The sequence below is a fragment of the Heloderma suspectum genome, chromosome Z, assembly GCF_057233095.1.
Source record: "Heloderma suspectum isolate Gila_16-S chromosome Z, 16-S_ref, whole genome shotgun sequence".
Lineage (NCBI taxonomy): Eukaryota > Metazoa > Chordata > Lepidosauria > Squamata > Helodermatidae > Heloderma > Heloderma suspectum.
The window spans coordinates 12763983-12783903 of record NC_139476.1 but is presented as its reverse complement, the minus strand read 5'-3'; the positions used below and the strand labels follow the sequence as shown (position 1 = coordinate 12783903).

The 19921-nt window shown below is 45.7% G+C and overlaps 1 protein-coding gene across 2 annotated transcripts in view; it reads right to left on the bottom strand.

The window, feature by feature from the left end:
• MAU2 (MAU2 sister chromatid cohesion factor) overlaps positions 1 to 19921 on the bottom strand; it is a 41364-nt gene that overhangs the window by 11439 nt on the left and 10004 nt on the right. Inside the window, exons 4-17 of one of the 2 annotated variants that reach the window (XM_084825532.1) lie at positions 19302 to 19397; positions 18358 to 18452; positions 18047 to 18074; positions 15990 to 16145; positions 14709 to 14855; positions 12911 to 13001; positions 12197 to 12300; positions 11682 to 11759; positions 10218 to 10283; positions 9949 to 10032; positions 8716 to 8765; positions 7241 to 7318; positions 5608 to 5719; positions 4035 to 4125 (exon numbers count right to left, since the gene is read on the bottom strand). In XM_084825532.1, the coding sequence (XP_084681658.1) occupies positions 4035 to 4125; positions 5608 to 5719; positions 7241 to 7318; positions 8716 to 8765; positions 9949 to 10032; positions 10218 to 10283; positions 11682 to 11759; positions 12197 to 12300; positions 12911 to 13001; positions 14709 to 14855; positions 15990 to 16145; positions 18047 to 18074; positions 18358 to 18452; positions 19302 to 19397 (1276 nt within the window). The remainder of the gene's footprint in view (positions 1 to 4034; positions 4126 to 5607; positions 5720 to 7240; positions 7319 to 8715; positions 8766 to 9948; positions 10033 to 10217; positions 10284 to 11681; positions 11760 to 12196; positions 12301 to 12910; positions 13002 to 14708; positions 14856 to 15989; positions 16146 to 18046; positions 18075 to 18357; positions 18453 to 19301; positions 19398 to 19921) is intronic. The other variant, XM_084825533.1, reaches the window with a different exon arrangement.

The window sequence follows — 19921 nt, the reverse complement described above, 5'->3', positions numbered from 1 at the left end:
AGATCCTACCCCCTACAGAGTTCACTCTACGCACCCCCATCATTGCTGAAACAAATGCTACGTGTGCACAAATGCTTAATTGTCAAAAAATTTTCCAGAAAATACAAAGCTATCCCTGGCCCCCTTCCACTGTAATAAAATTCAAAACATATCTTTTAATGATGCCCACATACTTTTGCCTCATGGATGGTTTTAGACATGTAATTCCCGCACTTGGTCATTCATTCCTGCCAACTTGTCTGATAACCACCCATGTTGCCTCAGCCGCCAATTGAACTGGTGCCAATTCTTCCCCTGTAGCCCGAGAAAATCCGTCAACGGCAGCCTCGAGCACTCCAACTAACTAAAAATTGTAATAGTCATGTGCAGTTATATTCTGACTCAGAAAAATTGGCCTTAACAATGTCACTAGTTGGGGTTCCAGGTTTAGCCTTGGCTAATGGTCTAAAGAACAACTGGTTAGCTTGCAGCTTAGCCAAAAGCATAAATGCCACCTCACAAGCATTGTCATTGTTAAATAAAGAGTTGCGTGATCTAAGAGGTGCAGTTCTAGAAAATAGAGCTGGTATAGATTACCTCTTCCTTCTTCATCATTTAAGTTGTGAGACACACCAAAAGCTCTGTTGTTTTAACTTAACTGATAATGGCAATGCTGTAGATGAACAGATCAACAAGCTGCACAATATAGTAGCTAACAAAACAATAAGACAAAACAATTAGCTAAATTAGTTAACCCCTTGGCTTCCAGATCTTAGCTAGCTTAAAAGCATTGTTCATCCTAATTCTACCAGTATTGTTCATAAAAGTTCTGTTATGTCTCTGCGTTCCTTGTCTTATGCGCTGTTTAACCAATCTGTTTTATGTCTCAGCTAGTAAAACTGCTGCCCTCTATGCTCTAATAGCCCAACAAGAGGCTAAGTAATATGTATGTCACAAAAAGCTTTGTATAGTTATCAGTAATGCTATAATTGTAATGAAATTATGCATTTAAGGGGGGAATGTAGCAGCCATATCGGGGGTCAGACTAAGTAGCCTCATGCAGTCTCATGCTTCATGTTCTTGCTGAGCTCTTTCTCCCTTGAATATATTGTTGTAAGCTGACGAGACACAGGAATTCCTTATCTTGTCAAAGGTCATACAATTGTATATCTTGTTCTCTGCTGTTCTCTTCTGTTCTCTCCTTATCATGGCTACCCTATAACCCAGTTCTTGTATTATAAACAATAGTGCTAAGAGAAGAAATGTTGAGGATTGCAACCCCATGCGGGAGGGGGAGGAGGAGCCGTTTCATATGTGTCACAATGTCTATAAAACTAATGTGCTAATGTAAATCGGGGCTTCTGGCTCTTTGGAAATGATTCCAGCCTTAAGCCCGCGCGTTAAATAAAGAATCTCTTTTTCCTTCACTCCGTGGTCTCTCTGACTCTGGGTTCTGCAACAATACCACAAGAATTTTCCTGGGATTGTGGAGAGAAAACCATAAAGTAAACAATACTGGGAGAACCAGTATGGTGTAGTGCTTGAAGTGCTGGACTAGTAATGCAGAGACACAGCTTCAGATCCCTGGTCATCCATGAAACTCGCTGGATGACCTTAAGCAGTCAGCATAACCCAACCTCACAGAGTTGTTGTGGGGATAAAATGGTACAAGAAAGCTTCCTTCATGGTAGCTGTTTCTGGGTATATTTGCTCAAAGAGTTCAAAAGCAGCCCTTTGAAGCAGGGAGCAAAGGCCGATGCAGGAACCAGGGAGTGGGGGGGAATGATAACACTAAATGCAGCTCACATAAAGTGCAACCCCCCATTTACTGTCCTTGCTCCAGGGCTGGCTCACCCACGAAGCAGGGTGAGGCACCCACATGAGGCGGCAGACCTGGAAGAGTGGTGAATTGCGCTGTTCCCCAACCCCTGCCCCCAAGCCAGCCTCAGTCCTGAGAGCCCACCGCCATCTCCAGCAAGGGCTCTAGAGAGCCCTGCCAGCCACTTTCCCACTGTGACATTCGCTGCAGCAAGAAAGCTGCTGGTGGGACTCTTTGGAGCAGCCCCCCGCCCTGTTTCTGCAGGGCTCTCGCAAGATTGCGGCAGTATTCCCGCAAATTTTGCGAGAGCCCCCGTGCAGCAACAAAGGCAGTATGCTTTCCAGGCTGGGGGTGGCAGGGAGGGACGCAGAGAAGGTTGCACGGCAGTGGGAGTTCTATTTCACGCAGCAAAAGGGCTTGCGCCAGGCCTGCCTTGTCCTGTAGATGCAGAAGGATCCAGTATGCTGGTGCCATCATCCAGACACCGATTACAGAAAACAGTTTCAGTTGCCTAGACAGAATTAAAAACAGAAGCGGAAGGAGAAAGGAAGGAGACAGGCCTGCAGTCTCTGCATGCATTGTAGCCAAGTAAACACGGCAGCACAGATCTGTTTCAAACTGAGACAGCAGAAAGGCCCCTGGAAAGCACTGGAGATGGCTGCATTGTCATTTGTCTCACAGGAACGAGCCAATGGGAGCACTAAATGCTGCCAGGGCGTGACTCTATACTTGGACACTTCTTGGGAGTTTAACTGAACAGAAGAAATGGCTTTCTACCAGGGGTTAGAATGGTTGTCCTTCTGTTCCAGTTCTGACTCTTCTGACTGGGAGGGGATCCCAAGCAGAAAGAAAGATTGTTTTCCAACACCTACTACCTCAGTGGTCTCCAAAGTCGGGGGTGTGCAAGACGATCCATTGGGGTGCACGAGCTGCCTGATAACTGAGCAGCGTCCTGCTGCCCCTGTCAATGACGGTGGCAGCAGGAGGGGACGGGAGCCGAGAGGGAAGCTCCAGGACATTTCTCTCTCGGCTCCAGTCCTATCCTGCCTCTGCCACAGCCACTGAGAGCTTCAGTGCTGGTCTCCGCCAGACACGGCAGAGGAAGGTGCAGCTGCTTGCTTGGCCACAGCACCGGAGCCATCCTGTCAAAGGAGAGGTCATTCGTTCCAAATTTGCTGATCTTTTCTGTGATGACAAGTGGCTGTCAGCAGTATGCTCCGACAGATATTTTTGAAAAAATAAACACACTCAATCTGTCCCTTCAAGGTAAAGGTGATGTTTTAACAATGAGTGAGAAAGTAACTGCTTTTTGAAAGACACTCATGCTACAGAGAGAGCATTTTGAAAATGGATGTGTGGAAACATTTCCATCGGCATATGATTTTGTTGTCGAAAATGATGGAAGTGTGTCGCCTATAAAAGCTCTCATATCTGCACACTTCAAATTGGAAATGGAATTTTCTAACCTGTTAAAAAATCTTCCAAAGGAAGAGTTTCAGTGGGTTTTGAACCCATTTGTTAAAAATATAAAAATGCAACACCTTCTGATTAGTTTGCAAAAACAACTGCTTGACATCAGGGAAGATGGAAGTTTACTAGCTGAATTTCAACAAAAACCTTTGCATAATTGGTGGATGGGATTGAAAAATGAGTATCATGATTTAGCAAGTGCAGCCAACGATGTACTTCTTCTATCCGGATCTGTGTATCTTTGTGAGGTGTCTTTTTTAGCTACGACAGCCATTAAAACCAAGTCTCAAAATAAACTGAACTTAGAACCAGACCTTCAAATCGCCATATTACAAAGTGTTAAATCAAGATTTTCAAAAATAAAGATGCACATTCATTCACACTGTTCTCACTAAAAATATTATTATTAATAATATTTTTAGTGAGAGCAAAAAAGGGGATTTATACCATTAATAAATAAATTTTAAAATATTTTTATTTCATCTTTATCTCATCCTTTTTTAATTTCAATGTTTGTGTATGTTTTAAAATGGACATAATATATTAATACAGTAGTACAGGCATATCATTTATAAATAAACAGACATATATTGGGGGTGCGTGCTCAAGAATTACTTACTGATAGGGGTGTGCAATCAAAAAAGTTTGGAGACCACTGTACTACCTTATCCTTTTAAATGGAGATGGTAGGGATTAAAGCAGACATCTTCTGTATGCTAAGTTGATGCTGCACCTCACTGAGTTATAGTGCCTCCCTTAAACTTACCTCTCAAGAGAGCCGATGACCACAACTGCACCGACATGTCTGGGATCTTGCTGGCCAGCTGCATGGCTGGAACCACCATGTTGTTACTCTCCTAGGGATGATAGGATCTTGGTCAAATGATATGTGCAATCGTCACATAGGGATAATTTCCCTTGAATTAGCTGCATTGAAGGACCCACTGAAACCAAACCACAATTGCAAGTCGCCCTCTGCCACCTTTAAGCAATGCTCCAGAGAAGATTTGGCACGGTACTTAATAGAACTCCCAAAACTCCCAACCCAGATGGAAGCACCTCACTTCCTGTGCAAACTGGCACTTTTACCCTCAAGCAGGAGCCTGTCCACTATGTTTCTACAGCAGGGGTACAGAACCTCATGTCTGAGAGCCAAACCTGGCCCTCTGGTGTCCCTCAGATGGCCACCCTCCTTTCCCCCAACCACTTATCATTGGGTGGTATCCTAGCTTTTGTGCAGTTTCCCCAGTTCTACAAGGCTGAAATGCCTCTAAGGCTCAGATAATGTCAGCAAGACCCTTAATCTAAAGTGTGTTGTTATTTCTGCCAAGCTCACGGCTGGAATACAGCCCCCCCAAAGCTTCTCCAAAACAGAACTCAGCCCCCAGGCTGAAAGAGGTCCTGCACCCCTGTTCTATGTGAGCCGCTATTCTGAGCATAAATTGTGACTGGAAAGCACCACCCCCAGAGCAGTAGCTCATGCAGAGATGTAACAGGTAGCCTCCTCTGAGGAATTCCACTGCATCTCTGCAGCGGATAAATGAGCAAACCACATCTCATGCAAAGATGCTGCAGAATTATCTGCTCCCAGCCAGAGGCAAGGACAGAGCAGCAAATCCTGCAGAGATGCAGTAGGCAACCTCCTCACCAAGGCCTCAAATAATTTCATTAATTCATTTCTCACAGCATCCTGGCAGGTCTCCCAAGATGGCAGCTTGATAATTACTGTTCTAAAAAAGTAGACAAATGGCAGCATTTGCGGAATGACCCACGTACAACAGGGCAACTGTTTCTTGCCTCAAGAAACCAACGTAAATGGGAGAAAAGAGCTGGATGGGGATTTTTGTTCAGTTGCTTCCGACTCTTCATGACTTCATGGACCAGCCCACGCCAGAGCTTCCTGTTGGCCGTTGCCACCCCCAGCTCCCCCAAGGTCGAGCCTGTCACCTCCAGAATATCGTCCATCCACCTTGCCCTTGGTCGGCCCCTCTTCCTTTTGCCTTCCACTTTCCCTAGTGGATGGGATTTACAGATACAAATTCTTCTCCTTAGCAATCCTTTCCAGTTCTTCACTTTTCCTGCAGTCACTCCCCACCCTCAAATGAGCAAACCACATTTCAGAAGTTACAATCGATTGCGCTTGTCACAACTTTGCCAACACACCACAGACATGCTAAAAGCACCCCTCCTCCAGCAATTTTCCTGACAAGTTCAGGTGATTGATGGGGCTGCTGGCAGAACTCTTAAGTGAGATTAACTTCACCATCCAACCCTTTTGGTATTAGCAAAGAGAAGGGAAGTGCTGACAGAAGTGATGCTGAAAAGGCTTTATGGCTTACCCTATGATTCCCCAATACATAGAATATATGGCCCAGGAGAACAAGGGAGCATGCTGTTAATCGATTCAGGTCTTCTGCGTTTGACATTTTCAGTGTCTCTCTCAAAAAACGCCTACAGAAACAGAAGACAGAACAAAAAATGGCTACTTTTGTCCAGCATGCAGTTGCACTTAAAGCTGATATCTACCACCATCACCCTCCAGCAATCTGGGCACTTCCCAGAATGTCTGTACTCTGGATTTCCAAAGCACTATTAAGTAGCCAAGCTAACTGCATTTCAAGTCTGGAACTTTCCACCCATATGCTAGAAGTGGCCTGGAGATCTTCTAGGTCTGTCCACCAAATAATTAATTTATGTACCTCAGGAGAGAAAATGTAGAGATTTTTACTGTAGTTTGGCAGCCAATTTTAAACTTGTTCTCTAACCGAACATTAATCTCCTTCCTAATTTTTGCTCATATATAAAAAGTCCCCAGTTCCCCCCTTTTTATTATCTACTACCTTTTTTAATTTGCTTCTTGCTCTGTGTAATTTCCTCATGTGATGGTTTCATTTCTGTCACCGTTTAAAACCAACTAGGGCACGGGTGCAGAACCTCAGCCCCAGGGTCCCAATCCAGGATTGCCCAGATTGCCACACCACCTTCCCACCAACTACTGATCATTTGGTGGTTTCCTAGCTTCTGTGCAGTATTTTCCCCCACTCTAAAAAGTTGGAATGCCTCTTCCAAGGCTTAGTTTGTTTATTAATTAGTTAGTTCCTGGCAGTAAGAGCTTTGAGCTAAAAGATGCTAGTATTTGGGGCCCTGCCCCTGTTTCTTTTAGCCTCACCCACCACCAGAATGCGGCTTCTGCAAAACAGAATCTGGTCCTCAGATTGAAGAGGTTCTGCATCCCTGAGCTAAAAGGGTCTGCTAGCCACAGGGATATCAGAGAGGGCAGAGGGAGCTCCATGGAGAAAGCAGCAGGGAAGGAGTGCCTTCTTGTGTGCATGATCCCAACTCCTGCAGAACTAGGGAGCAGGGAACTAGGGAGCAGGGATCCCTCCCTCATGTCACAATGAACATACCTGTACACTACCCTCAGCATCTAAGGTCCTTCTCCAGGTGCCTCCTCTGAGGGAGGCTCGGAAGGGGGCAACAAGGGAGAGGGCCTTTTCGGTGGTGGCCCCCAATGATGGAATGACTTCCCTGAATGAGGCCTGCCGGGTGCCAACATTTGGCAGCATACAGTCAGTTTAATCAGGTCCTAGATTTGTCTTATGGATGATTGCTTGAAGTTGTTTTAGATATACGCAGTCACTGTAGGTACTGTCTGTTTTTACGTAAATGGTTTCTAAACTTTGCATACCGTAGTTTTAACGGTTTTTAATCTTTGTAAACTGCCCAGAGAGCTTCAGCTATGGGGTGGTATAGAAATATAATACATAAATAATTCAGAGGACACCCACCCCCATGCAATGCGGAGAGGCAAGGGTACCTCTTACATAAAGGGTATTCTGAACTTCAAGGGATGTTTCAGCGTGGTCAAAGAGGTGGCCCAATTATGGAGTGGCATAGCACTCTCTGCCCTCAACTGCCTTCTCCCTCCCCTCTGCTTTTGAAGAAATGGCCAGCCGACCCTACGCGACTCACTTGGCTTCATTGTACCTCCCTTGGAAGAAGGAGAAGAGTCCTCGGATGTAGAAGGCAGCCGCTCGCAGGCAGTGAGAGCTGGAGACAAGGCAGATACCCAGGCACAGAAGTGTGGGTTAATGACAGCACAGAGCAAGCCTATGTCTATCATTCCACCTTTATCCCCCCTGGCCAAAGGCTACAGCACCCAGACTCTGCTCTACAAGCTTTCAGCAGAGGTCTGACTTGTTTTCAGTCATTATCGTTACCCTGCTACCCACCACCAAAAGGGCTGCTTTTCACTGAACACTCTCTAGGATCTATCCAAGGCACTGGATTTAGGCCTAGATACTGTATTGCACTGTTTATGGGAGGGAGAGGGCCACACAGATGTTGACATCAGCTGAACATCAACACTGTAGAAAAACAGGTATGTGCTGGCTTGACCCTACTGCCTTGACTGGATCTCTCCTGTCAATGCACAGACCATGTAACAGTCTTGGGTTGCCAACAGCACGTTGCTACAGGCCACTAAGCAGAACACACAGTCTTTGCACAACAAAGAACCAGAGGGCAGGCACCTGACCCCAGGCCAGCTGGTGCCAGTGAAGGCTGCTGTAGCATTGTAACTCATTTCCAAGAGGGTCACTTGCTTCCACCCCCACCCCAGTCCAGTCACCCCCCCCCCCAATTCCTTCCTCCTTGCTCCTTTTGTTGCCATTGCTGCAATTCTCAGGATGAAGGAAAGCAGCGGTGGGTTCCTGTGCTCCTCTTCCTGCTTCCATGGGGGGCACACACGGATCAGTCCCACCACAGCTGCCTTTTAAGACCTCCAGGACTTCTAGATCCATGGGAGGAAAGGGTGGCGATTGTCACACAGCCCTCACAACAGGCTACACACATGGACCTTTCTTCATTAATCCTTAAAACTATCAACCTGCACAGGCCCTGAGATCAGCTTCAAAGGACCTGTTCCCTGTCCCGTCAGCCCTGGAGACGTGACGGAAGGGTACAAATGAGCGACGCCCTTTCGGTGGTGGCACGAGAACTTTGGAATGCTCTCCCCTGGGGAAAACCGTTAGGATCCCTCTTTGCTGGCTTTTAGATGGGGTTTGAAGACCCACTTAAACAGGCCTTTAAGGTTTAATGCCCTGCTATGGTATACGGTTTCTGCCTGTAAGCTTTTCTTACAGCTGTTCTTGGTGGGATTTATTTTAGCATTCCAGTTATACAGATGTAACCATTAATAACAGGAAGGCAGAGAGACTGAGTTGCAGCCTGACATGGCATACTGTACTGTTTTATCTGGTCAGAAGAGGCAACCACTTGCTGCCACCAGCAACCAGACTGCGGTGCCAGCATGCCCCGACTTACTGGACTGCAACGCTTTTGCCATTCAAAGCTCACCCCAGGCATGTAAAAGTGTTACAGCCTTGCCTATGTCAGTCAGCCACATAACCCACAGTTACATCTGAAAGTGTAACCAGCCCACCTACCTCACTGGGAAGTTGTGGTCTGGGTTTATCCTTTCCAATAAACTGTAAAGCTAGCGTCAAGGAGAAAATGAGGAAGGGAAATAGTGTTCATCAATGCACATTACTCTTAGGAAAAAAGTAAAACAAGCTACAGCTAGATCCAAGGAATTTGACACCTGAACATATTCCAAAGCAGCCCTGCATCCAGCAGCCACAAAAAATAGCATCAAAGAACTCATACGAGTTTGATGCGCAGGGGTTGTGTGTGTGCTACAATTCTGAAGGAGCATAGGGCAAAAATGTAAAATACTGTTTCTCATGAACCTTCATTTTCACTTTTAAAAAATTTAAAGCCCCTGCTGCAATCTCAGGTAAGTGAGAGGGGTGCTTAAAATATATTTCTAGGGGTTGAAGTTTCAGTACTTTGCCCTCTCCCATTGACAAGCAAAACCAAAATAAAACCATGCAAATTGGGAAAAATTCGGATTTATGCAAAAGGTATAATCTAGATATAATCATGACTAATCAAGTCATGTGCTGTCAAGTGTATGCAATGTTAAAAATCTGGCTTTTCTGGCTACAGAACTGGAACTGCCTCAGCTGAGTTTGGCTGAAGCTTAAAGGAGCCTGTGGCTATGGGGTCCCCCTCAAAAGAAGCCCATCCCACTCCGTTTTTAGAGTTTTAGAGGGTTCCACACATCACACAGCAGTACACTGGTTGAATTACTGGATACTATATCCACAGATATTGTTCGCGTTATGTGCTAAGCAGCACCAACACAAATCAGGAATTGCTCTATTAAAATTTGGTTCAGAAAAAGTTAAATCCCATTTCTAGACCATCTTAAAATGATTTTCTCTGATGAATGTAGACAAGTAAATTTTATTTCCTTCTGATGTATCATATGCGATCCAGCTCCTTGCAAGCAACAAGCCTGAAGGCTCCTCCTCCTCCCTTGACTGTCACCAACAGCAGCCATTCCAGCAGGCTGTATTGAGGGAGATGAGAGGGGGAAGTGGAGCCATTCCACCAGCCCTGCTGAAAGGCTCTTCCCCCCCCCACTTCCCTCCCCATTCCTTATTCCTTCTGTGTCATGTCTTTTTAGATTGTAAGGCCGCAGGCAGGGACTGTCTTGTTTTACTGATTATATATAAACCACTCACGGAGCCTTTTTGGCAGAGAAACAGGATAAAACTGCTTTAAATACATAAAAAAAGAATATTCATGCATTTCATCCTGGTCAAAGCTCTTACGTCTTGATGCCGGTTCCCCTCCCTGATATAAACACTCGCTAGGTTTGTCACGATGAAAGCCCACAGCTCCTGATGGGTGGTGAGCTGTAGCAGGGGAAAAAACAAAGAACAAAGGCACGGTCAATATGTGCCTGTTTTCTTTACAGCTCACAGAAGTCTGATGCAAGCCAGGATTTTCAATTTGTTAAAAAGTTGCCCCTGAAGAGTAGACCCTGGACACAGCAAAACAGCTCCACATCCGATAGCGAGGATGTTGAATTTGCTCTTACCCGGAGTGCTGTGGTAAACTGTGCTTCTGCGTTGTCCATGCAGTTAACGGAAATGCAATACAACCCCTTCAAGAGAAAACAGAAATTATATTTCAAGATGCAGAGACTCTGGTCTCTAGAAAAAAAAAAGAGGGAAGAGAAAATGGTGTGTGTGTGTGTGTGTGTGTGTGTGTGCGCGCGCGCGTGTGTGTGAGTGGGTGAGAATATATTTAAAATGCTGTCTACATCCTGAAACTAGATGTAAATATGAAAAGCAGGAATGCTTTAACAGTTGTGAGTCTAACCCCTCTTCCCACCCCAAAGAAGCAGAGATATTAAGAGATGGTATGCATACCCTGGCTGCTTCTCCATTGTGCTTTGGCTGCATCAGGCTGCACAGAGTGTCACAACTCCTACCCCCCCCCCTCACAGCCCTCCAGCCCTTTCAGTCTTCAATGCTGTCCAGAGGGCTGGAATGGGAACTCAGGGGCAGGCAGAGGGAAAGGAAGTGTGTGTGTGTGTGTTTGTTGGGGTGGATCTAGACCATGCTTGCATTTGGTTACAAAGCAGGAGCTCCAAGTTATTGTGGATCAAAGAGGGATGCAGCTGGAGGAATCTCCTCCCTCAGGGAGGGACAGAGTTCTAGCAAGTTCTCATGGCCTTGTCCTTGGAGTGAGTGGGATGAGTAACCCACTCAGAATATCCCCCTCCACCCATTGAGAACTTCATATGCTCAAGTTGTTCACTCTTGGTATGTGGTATCTAGATAGCCGATTCTGCAAAATACATTACATCATATTTTACAGTATTAGACCAATTCAGATTTTTATTATTATTTGTGTGTGATTATACGTAGCTATCAGCTGTATAGTAGTTGCTTGTATTTGTTTTCCCTTAACTCTGTATCTGGTTGAATAGGTTTGTGTTAAGGAGTGGTTTGTGCCTTTTGTTCTCTTTAGCCAGAAAACAGCCATCTCTTCACCTGTCCCATCTCAGCAGTTCCAGCCAAGTTAAGCAGCATGGATTGTGAAACTGTTCACAAAGAGCCATCATTGCCTGATTCTTTGGGGTTGATTGTTTTAAACTGAGAGAGTCAGTGTGGTGTAGTGGTTAGGGTGTTGGACTGAGACCCAGACTATTTATTATTATTACTACCACTACTACTACCCCTACTACTATATGACATTTCTATACTGCCCCATAGCTGAAGCTCTGAAAGGGTTCCAAGTCTCCATTTGGCCATGAAGCTCACTTGGGTAAATTTGGGGCAGTCACTGACTCTCAGCCTAACCTACCTCACCTCTAAATTGAGAGGAGGAGGACCGTGTAAGCCACCTTGGGTTCCTTAAGAAAAAAAGGTGGGATATAACAAATAGATACATAAACAAACTGCAGCTTTCTTCCCTACCAGTACTGAACTCACACTGTAGAACACCACCACCTGACAATATGAGGAGTTCTGTGACAAGGGCAGATGATACTCACCAGAAGAGTGTGGAGCTGAGCAGCATGATTAGAAAAGAGCCGGGGAGACTGCTGACAGAGCTGGCAAACTTGTGAGATCTTTTGGCAAAGGAAGAGAAGAACACAGCATTTTATGCCATACCATGGATAGTTTTTCACTGCTCCTGCCCTTTGCCATCCAATTCTGTGCCACTATGACTGGCCCTAGCCAAGTTTTTTTCTTTTTTTTAACTAATTCAAGTTTGTAGTGCTGCAGCGGATGCTCCTCCTCAAGACGAGAGAAGACCAGAGAGAAGGGTTCACTAGGGGAGCTCAACTGGCCTCCTTATCGAATGGTGTCTTTCAAAGATAAGCATAAGCCGTAAAGCTAGACAAGGGTTAGGATGAGTCCCTTGCACACTGCAGCAGTGATCTACTAAGTGCCCCCAAGCACAGCTTCATGTTCACGAAGCATGGCACCATGATTTTAGCTGAGCGCCCCCCTCCCCCCGCCAGTTGTGTATAAAGGAATATAAAATCTAAAAGTCAGGTTTTACCTCCTGCAGGGCTGTAGCTTTATGACCTGTGACGAGACGGCACATGATGATGTGCTCCAACAAGATCACTTGGAAGGACGATAAAATGGGGCTGCAGTCCAGCACTGGAGGAGAAAGGTGGCATCTTTAAGAGGAAAATGGGGGCGGGGGAGCAGCCCTGTATCCAGAGGGGGGGCTGCGGCCACAGGGGCTAGTCCCACGCCAAGCAACCACTGCCGCCATTTCAGGACATGGAAGCAGCTGCTCTGGAATCTTCACAACGTTCCGAGTCTCGCCAATTATAAGCCCCTTGGGCTGTAAGAACCACCCTCCTGCCCCATCTCCTACATTTGTGGGAGAAATGAGGCATGCCAAAAGGTCCCTGCAGTTAGACAAAGGATTCTTGCAGGGCTCACACGGAGAGGAAAAAATGAACTTGGCCCTGTTCATAGGTGCTTACGAATACATCTTGGCTGGTTGAGTGACTCTGAATTAAGCACACTTGGGTAGGCATTGCAAAGACGATAGCACAGTTGTCACTGGTGGAGAGTTTGAGATGGGAACTATCATTGGCCTTTGGAGAGGGAATTTAGCCTTCAAACAGCAGTAACAAAGGGGAGAAATATAGAATAGGAAAAGGGGACATCCTCCAGCAGGGAAATGTAACATGCATATTGGGCGTTCAAGCACAGAATCTCTGTCAAGACACACACACCAAAAAACTATGCTTCTCACTTTTGAGTTTTTCCAGCTGCATCAGTGCTTTGTCGGTGTACTTCTGAGCCTTCTCCAAGTATCCAGCCTGCATGGAGTGCATAACGGTCACCTGGCAAAGAACACCAGAAATCTTCGCCATCACTTTGCATGAAAAGGCCCCACACTCTCCCCACAGCAAGCAACCACGATCCGTTTCACACCAAAAGACGTGACAGAAAGTGAGCCGTAAAAAAACACTGCAGCTATCTAAATTGTCAACATGCCTGCTGGCACAGCACTTGCACAATCAGAACCTGCATGATTAAAATCTTCTGGTTATAATCTGCATGTTTAAAATCATCCTCTCTCATCACCATGATGGGGAACATCATGGCACTATGAAACCCGTTCAGAAATCCTCCTCCTAGGAGGGGCAATTTGGAATGCCTGGAGATGAAAACTCTTTAAGAGAGAAAACAGAAATATGATTGGTATAATACTGACAAATCGTCTTCCAGATTAAGGCCAATTGGACTAAGAGTTCTGAGTGTGTAGATCCAGAAATTTTCCTTTTTGTCAAGCATGTCAGTGTATACACCTGGAGGACAATTCGGAAGAATTATACCAGTCATACCTCTGTTTTTTTCTCCTAAGAATTTTTCGCTGCCAGGCATTCCAAACTGCCACTCCTGGTATCCATTTGACAGCACAGCTATTGACAGGGTGGAAGCCAAAATATTTAGTGCGCTCTCTCACTATATATATTTAAATACTCTATTGGTAGTCTATCTTTCTTATATATATTTTACCTTAAGACTGACTCCATCCACAGTGGATCCGGAGCCTCCTTGTTGCTTTGCTGTTGTGCCACTTTACACCCACCTCTCTCTCTCTCTATACACATACACACACACACACACACTTCAAGGCCTATGCCTTCAATTTCCAGTCTTTCAAAATCTTTCTCCCCTGGTTTCAAATGTATCTGTCAATAAGGTGGAGATCATGAAAGCTGCCCTTCTCAAAATCCTCAGGCTGCAGTTTGAACTCAGTGGGGCTTACTTTTCAGTAAACACATGAAAGAGCCTCATACCAAGTTAGACCAAGGCTCTGTCCAGCTCAGTGCTGTTTACTCCGATAGGTAGGGGCTCTCCAGGGTCACAGGCAGAGAGAGGCTTTCCACAGTCCTGTTATCTGAGAAGTGCTGGGGTCTGAACTTGGGGCATTCCCACATGCAAAGCAGGTGCTCCACACCTGAGCTACAGATGCTCCTGAGGAACATATGAAGCTGCCTTACACCAAGACAGGCCAGTAGTCCATCTGTTATCTACTCTGAGCCGCAGTGGCTCTTCAAGGTCTTGGGCAGTGAGAGAGAGAAGCCGTCCCCATCACCTGCTACTCAAGATCCTATTAACTGGAAAGATGCAACCTGAGACCTATCTGAAAAAGTTCCTTGGAGCACATGGTAAAAAACACCCACTGGCAACTCAGGGGAGGAAATGCAGCAATGCGTTTCCAGCGAATGTAGAGAACCCTGTTGCACACAGTTAGAATATAGTACCATGATGTTAAAGGGATACAGCTCAGAGAGAGGGGCTATAGCTCAGTGGTAGACAACTTCTTTGCATGCAGAAGCTCTGAGGATGAATCCATGCCATCTCCAGTTATAGCAGCTGATGGGAAAGACTCCTCTCGGCCCAAGACCCTGGAAAGCCATTGCTAGTCAAAGCAGATAATAAATACTGGGCTAGACAGACCAAGTGTCTGACCTGGCATAGCTTCGTATGATGTGACCAGATTCTTGGGTCCAAGCAACACACAGAGCACAGTAGCTCACCAGGTAGACCAGCACACACATGTGCTCCTTGGGCAGCCAATGGAAGAGATCCGCAGGGTTGCTGGGCAGAATCTCGTCGTCATGGAGGGTCGAGATGGTCTGGATGCACTGCTGAAGCTGCTTCAGGCATGGCTTGACACTCTTCACCTGAGCAAAGGAGGAGATGCCTCAGAGAAGAACCAATGCGCTCAAGGAGAAAGGAGAACGCTTCCAGCGCCCATCTAAGTGTTCCGGCGGGGGGCTAGGGGCAAGGGCGGGGGCGCAAGGAGAACACTCTCCTCTGTCCTTTCCCTTCTTTCTTTCTTCCTCAAATATCATGGAACTACCAGGTAAGATTGCAACCTGGCTGTGGTTCAATGGTTGAGCAGATTTCTAATTGTTGGATACACTTCAAATCAGTTTATCTCTGCAACAACCTGGCAGGTGGTTGAGGCCAGAATACAGAGATGCATGCAAGGCCCACATCCAACTTGGATGGGAGACTCATCCCCAAGCTCTACTCACAGGTCCCTTCTATCCATCAACACAGGGGTCACTGGTGTTTTAAAGTACAACGGAAGAAGAGCTGTGCTGGATCGAACCAAAGGCCTAACAAATCCAGCAGCCTCTTCCCACAGTGGCCAACCAGGTGCCTATGGGAAACCCACAACAGAACGTGAAAGCAACAGCATCTCCTACTTCTATTCCCTAGCAGCTGGTATGCAAATGCATACTTCCTCTGATACTGAAAGGAATATACAGCCATCATGGCTTGTAGCCATGGATAGCCTTATCCTCCTCCGTGAATCTGTCTAATCCCCGTTTAAAGCCATCCAAGTTGGTGGCCAACACTACATTACAGCGAGTCAACTTCCCTATTTTCAGGGGGACACTAGAGAGTAGTTTGAGACAAGTGTATTTTTTCTGCACAGCCCAAGCTCCACCCCCATCCCTGTGTTCAGGCTCTATAATTAAACTGGAACCATGTAGCAGCAAGGGCTTCACAGCTATACGCATAACCTTGCATAAGAATTTTTTTAAAAGCTGAAACGGAAAGTGTGGAATATCTATTTGTTATAACTTGAAAACATCTTTTTTTCCTTGTAAGAGAAACTGTGGGCAAAAAAATTTCTATCATAACTTCAAAAAGAGGTTTTTTTGTGGGGACCTCAAGACCCAGTGAGGTCCCAAAACCAGGTCCCTCCTGCAGGCTGTCAGCTGACCCCCTATGTTTAAATGGTATGGATCTTTTCCCAAACTGCAGTGCGTGGGAGCTCCTTGGGCCTAACCACTTCCACTGACCTGACCAGCGTCCAGGTAATGCGTCACCTGTAGCACCAAGAAGAACACCCGCAACGACTCCTTCTGGATGGGGTTTCCCTGCCAATTCTCAACGATTTGTCCACAAAGTGTAAGCAGCGGGTGCACCTCTTGCAGCTTCCTCTCCATGAGAAGCAGCTGTAAGGAAGGAAGCAGGAAGAGAAAAGAAATGGTTGAGGTCAGAAGAGTTTAGAATGCTTTCACTGAAGTCCCAGAGGAGTTTTCCCTTGGATTAATCTTACGTGGTGATGCCCGACTTCACCCCCAAGGCTGTTTAAATGGGGCAGGGAGAGGAGTTGGTGCTGTACATCAAAATGGCCTATTAATCAATTTTTGTAATATGGGTTAAAAAGCAAGAATGGCCACCCTGTATGCCAGCTATAGCAATAACAGAAGCAGCGCTACTGACATGAGGGAAACAAAATAGCCCAAGATGAGACATAACCTGGAAGGGGAGGGAAAAGAAATGAGATGCTCAAGTACAGCAAGATCTCTGGCCACTCTTTCTTTAGTGGGAGGCCAGGGTGGATTGATTCAAATTTCTCAGTAAAACGTTTCCATGTATTTCTTGAACAATGGTGCAAATCAGACCACTGAGCCATGTCGATTAAAATCTAAATAGAGTATTTATTCATACTGTTTCACTTTTACAAGCAGGCTTTCCATCTCTTTGACTCACTGTATATATTTTGCATGCATTCCTTTTTATCTATAGAGTGAATGTCTTTAAAATATTCCCAGTTAAGGTTCTTTCTTTTTGCCAACACCCATGACAGTTTGAGGTTAACAGCACAATCCTATCCATGTCTCCTCATGAATAAGTTCCACTGAGTTTAATGGGTAAGAGGGTACAGGATTAGAGGCTTAGTATGAGAATACAGGAAGATGCACACTGGACAATTTTGTCTTCTCTTTTTCATTCCAGTGTTGCTCCTTTCCACTTCACTCTGTCTTGACCCAGCCTTATCCTCCCAAAAAACAGAGTGGCAAACAAAACAAAATGCTCATTACTGATAGGTCAAAGCAAGGTTATCTACCCTAGTGCGGGGGGAGGGGAAGTCACCTTGTAGCCTCAGCAACCAGTGAAATAGGGATGGCCCCAAAGATATTTAAGAAGTCCAGTGTTTCAGGTCCCAAATTCTGGGAGTTTGAAACAGCTATAAGGAAATAAGGTTTCCTTTTTCTCTCCTGAACTTCTGGAAGTTTGTCTCCCTAGCACCCCTTGTAGCAATTTTGCCATTTCTGAAGGAAGAACCTTCCAACAGAACCAATAGAGGATGAAACTCATGGGATATTTAAAAGATACTGTGTTAAAGATACAACTGATTACAGGCACATTTTGGATGACATATGGCTTAGTGCAGCCCTCAGTTTCTGCTGTTTTACTGGAGGTTGGTCAGTGGTCCAGAAGACTACAATCTGAGCCCCTGTACACCTTCACTGTACATTAACACACAGAACAAACTCTGACTGCAGACTTACAGTTGTATTGCCCCAGCTGTGGGCGTTGACATCTTAATTTAGAGGTGCCAAGGTAGTGATAAATCAGATCCATAGGTTTACTTACAAAGAGTACTTTATTGAGCAACTTACAGCATACAGTTGTACCCAATGGTTGGATCAGACAGCTTCTCTGAACCCAGAGCCATGGGGTACAATGGGTTTTATAGCATACATGTCAGCAGTGAGGCAGCATGACAACAGCAAGAGCCCCCTAGTGTCCATTCCCAGCGTAGACTAGCATTGCGTGGTTCCCAGCACAATCACCACCTGCAGCTCAGCATAAGCACACTTTGCTTCTCAGGCACATCTTGATAAGGCCGTCTGGCTCATTCGTGTGGAATGTATCAGCCTTTGAATCATCTTCACATGCTCAGAGGCTTACTAGCAAGGGAATTGCACTAATAACGAACTTAGGCAAGGCGTTATGGATCTCTAGGCCCCTCTAACATCACAGGTGACTTGATTATGCTCCTCGGGCCAATATAACAGTCTAACAAGTACTGCAATCAGTTTGGTGAAAAGTGCACACAACTTACCATGCCTTTACTTAGCAGAAACAGGGCCCTGAAAGAAAAATGAACCATGCTAAGATTCTAACACACAATAGAGAGTGGCCAGAAGTATGACACATTCCCAGTGATCTTTCAATTGCCTCTGATCCTTTATTTAAAGCTGCTGAAAAGGGGAAGTGGAGCTCGGTCAGAAGCTCCTTGCTGTAAGAAGGTATGTGTCATTCTACGAGATGTAAACCTTGCACAGCATGACAGCTCTGCACATCACCACAGAATACATTCCAGAACCTTCTGCCACCTTTTCCTGTACACCCAAAGAACAAGATGTTACCTACCTTGTATATTCTGACCCTACCACACGGGCGTATTCTGCTCCAACCCCCAGAAGGTCACACGCTGACACCAAATCTTTCTCAAGTGTGTGGAGTTGCTAATTGGGAAAACGTACGCAGTCATTTTTAAAAACATTCTACCTTTCAAACCTAGTCTTACAAGCTGACCGTGGAAGTTAGATGTGCTGCTACAAAGTAGCCAATTGGCTACGAATGTCCACTTTGGATTGTATACACTTCCAGTGCAAAGGGGGTTAATGAGCAATGCCTAGCAGCCTGCACACCAAAAAGCATGTGGTTCAGATGCCCACTGCTAGATACAGTGGTGTAGACAGAACCTTTCAAACCTCATATTTTTCTTGTTGAAGCAAGATACTAAATCTCAGGGTTGAGAAGATGTGAAATTATGCCACCACAAGCACTGGAATCTCAAGGCAATGATCACTGTTGAGGTATAGCCTCACCAAGAAATGCCCAACTTAAAACTCACCCCCTACAATATTTACAACCAAACTTGTAAACCACCAATGCCCACCCAGTTGATTGTGGCCAGTTAGAACAGGGAAGGATGCTTTACAAAAGCCAATTCTGTCTCCTCCTTTTTGGCCACAAATAACTAACCAAAGAGGAGGGAAAGGCAGAGCTAGTGAAAATGCTTGTGGACTAGTAACCTGTGCATACAGACTTACTTCTAAGAATAGTTGCAAGCTTATCTCCCTGCCCTACAAGGATCACCTTCTCATGGCTTTGTTGCTATCTCGACATGGACAGGCTTCCTGTCTTAAGGCCAGCGCCACACAGCTTTGACAGAAAAGCACTGTACATGTCTCCTTTCAGCCTGCACAAATACCTGCCAGTCTGCAGCTCTTTTAGATTCCCATCCCTCAAGCTCATAACATTTTCACAGTAATTTATCCCATCTCAGACAATGTCCAAAACAAACTTACTGCAAGCTGGAAAAGGAGGCGGCAGTGCCAGTATGGAGTCTGCTGCGAGATCTGGATGGCTTTACGCAGCAGGGGCTTTGCCGTATCAACAGAGTTCTGAAAGGAAAGGCAACAAAAATCAACTCTTGCAAACAAAAGTGGTGGCGGGGAGAACTCCAGTGCTAATAGAAAAGAGCAGAACCAACAGGAAGAAGTCAGACACAGCAAAATAACAGGTCACCATGCTAGTACACTGAATGAAGAGTGGACACTACTCTCTCCAAAGCACATTTCAAATAAATACACCTGCTTGAAAATCCCTGAGGGAATTTATAATACTCTAAAGATACAGAAGAATGTCAGATTTGTCTTGCTGGTTCAGATCAATCACTGCCTTGAATTGGGGCAGAGCACCTGCTTTGCTTGCAGAGGGTCCCAGGTTCTGTCCCTGGCATCTCCAGTTGAAATGGGGGGGGGGGCAGGACTGTGTGGCCCTCCAGATAATATTGGCCTGCAACTCCCATCAGCTCTAGCCAGCATAGCCATTGGTGAGGAATGACTAGAGTTGCAGGCCAACATTTGGAAGGCCATTAAGTTGCCCAGCCCTGAGTTAAAAGTATCTGTACTGGCCCCAGGAGCGT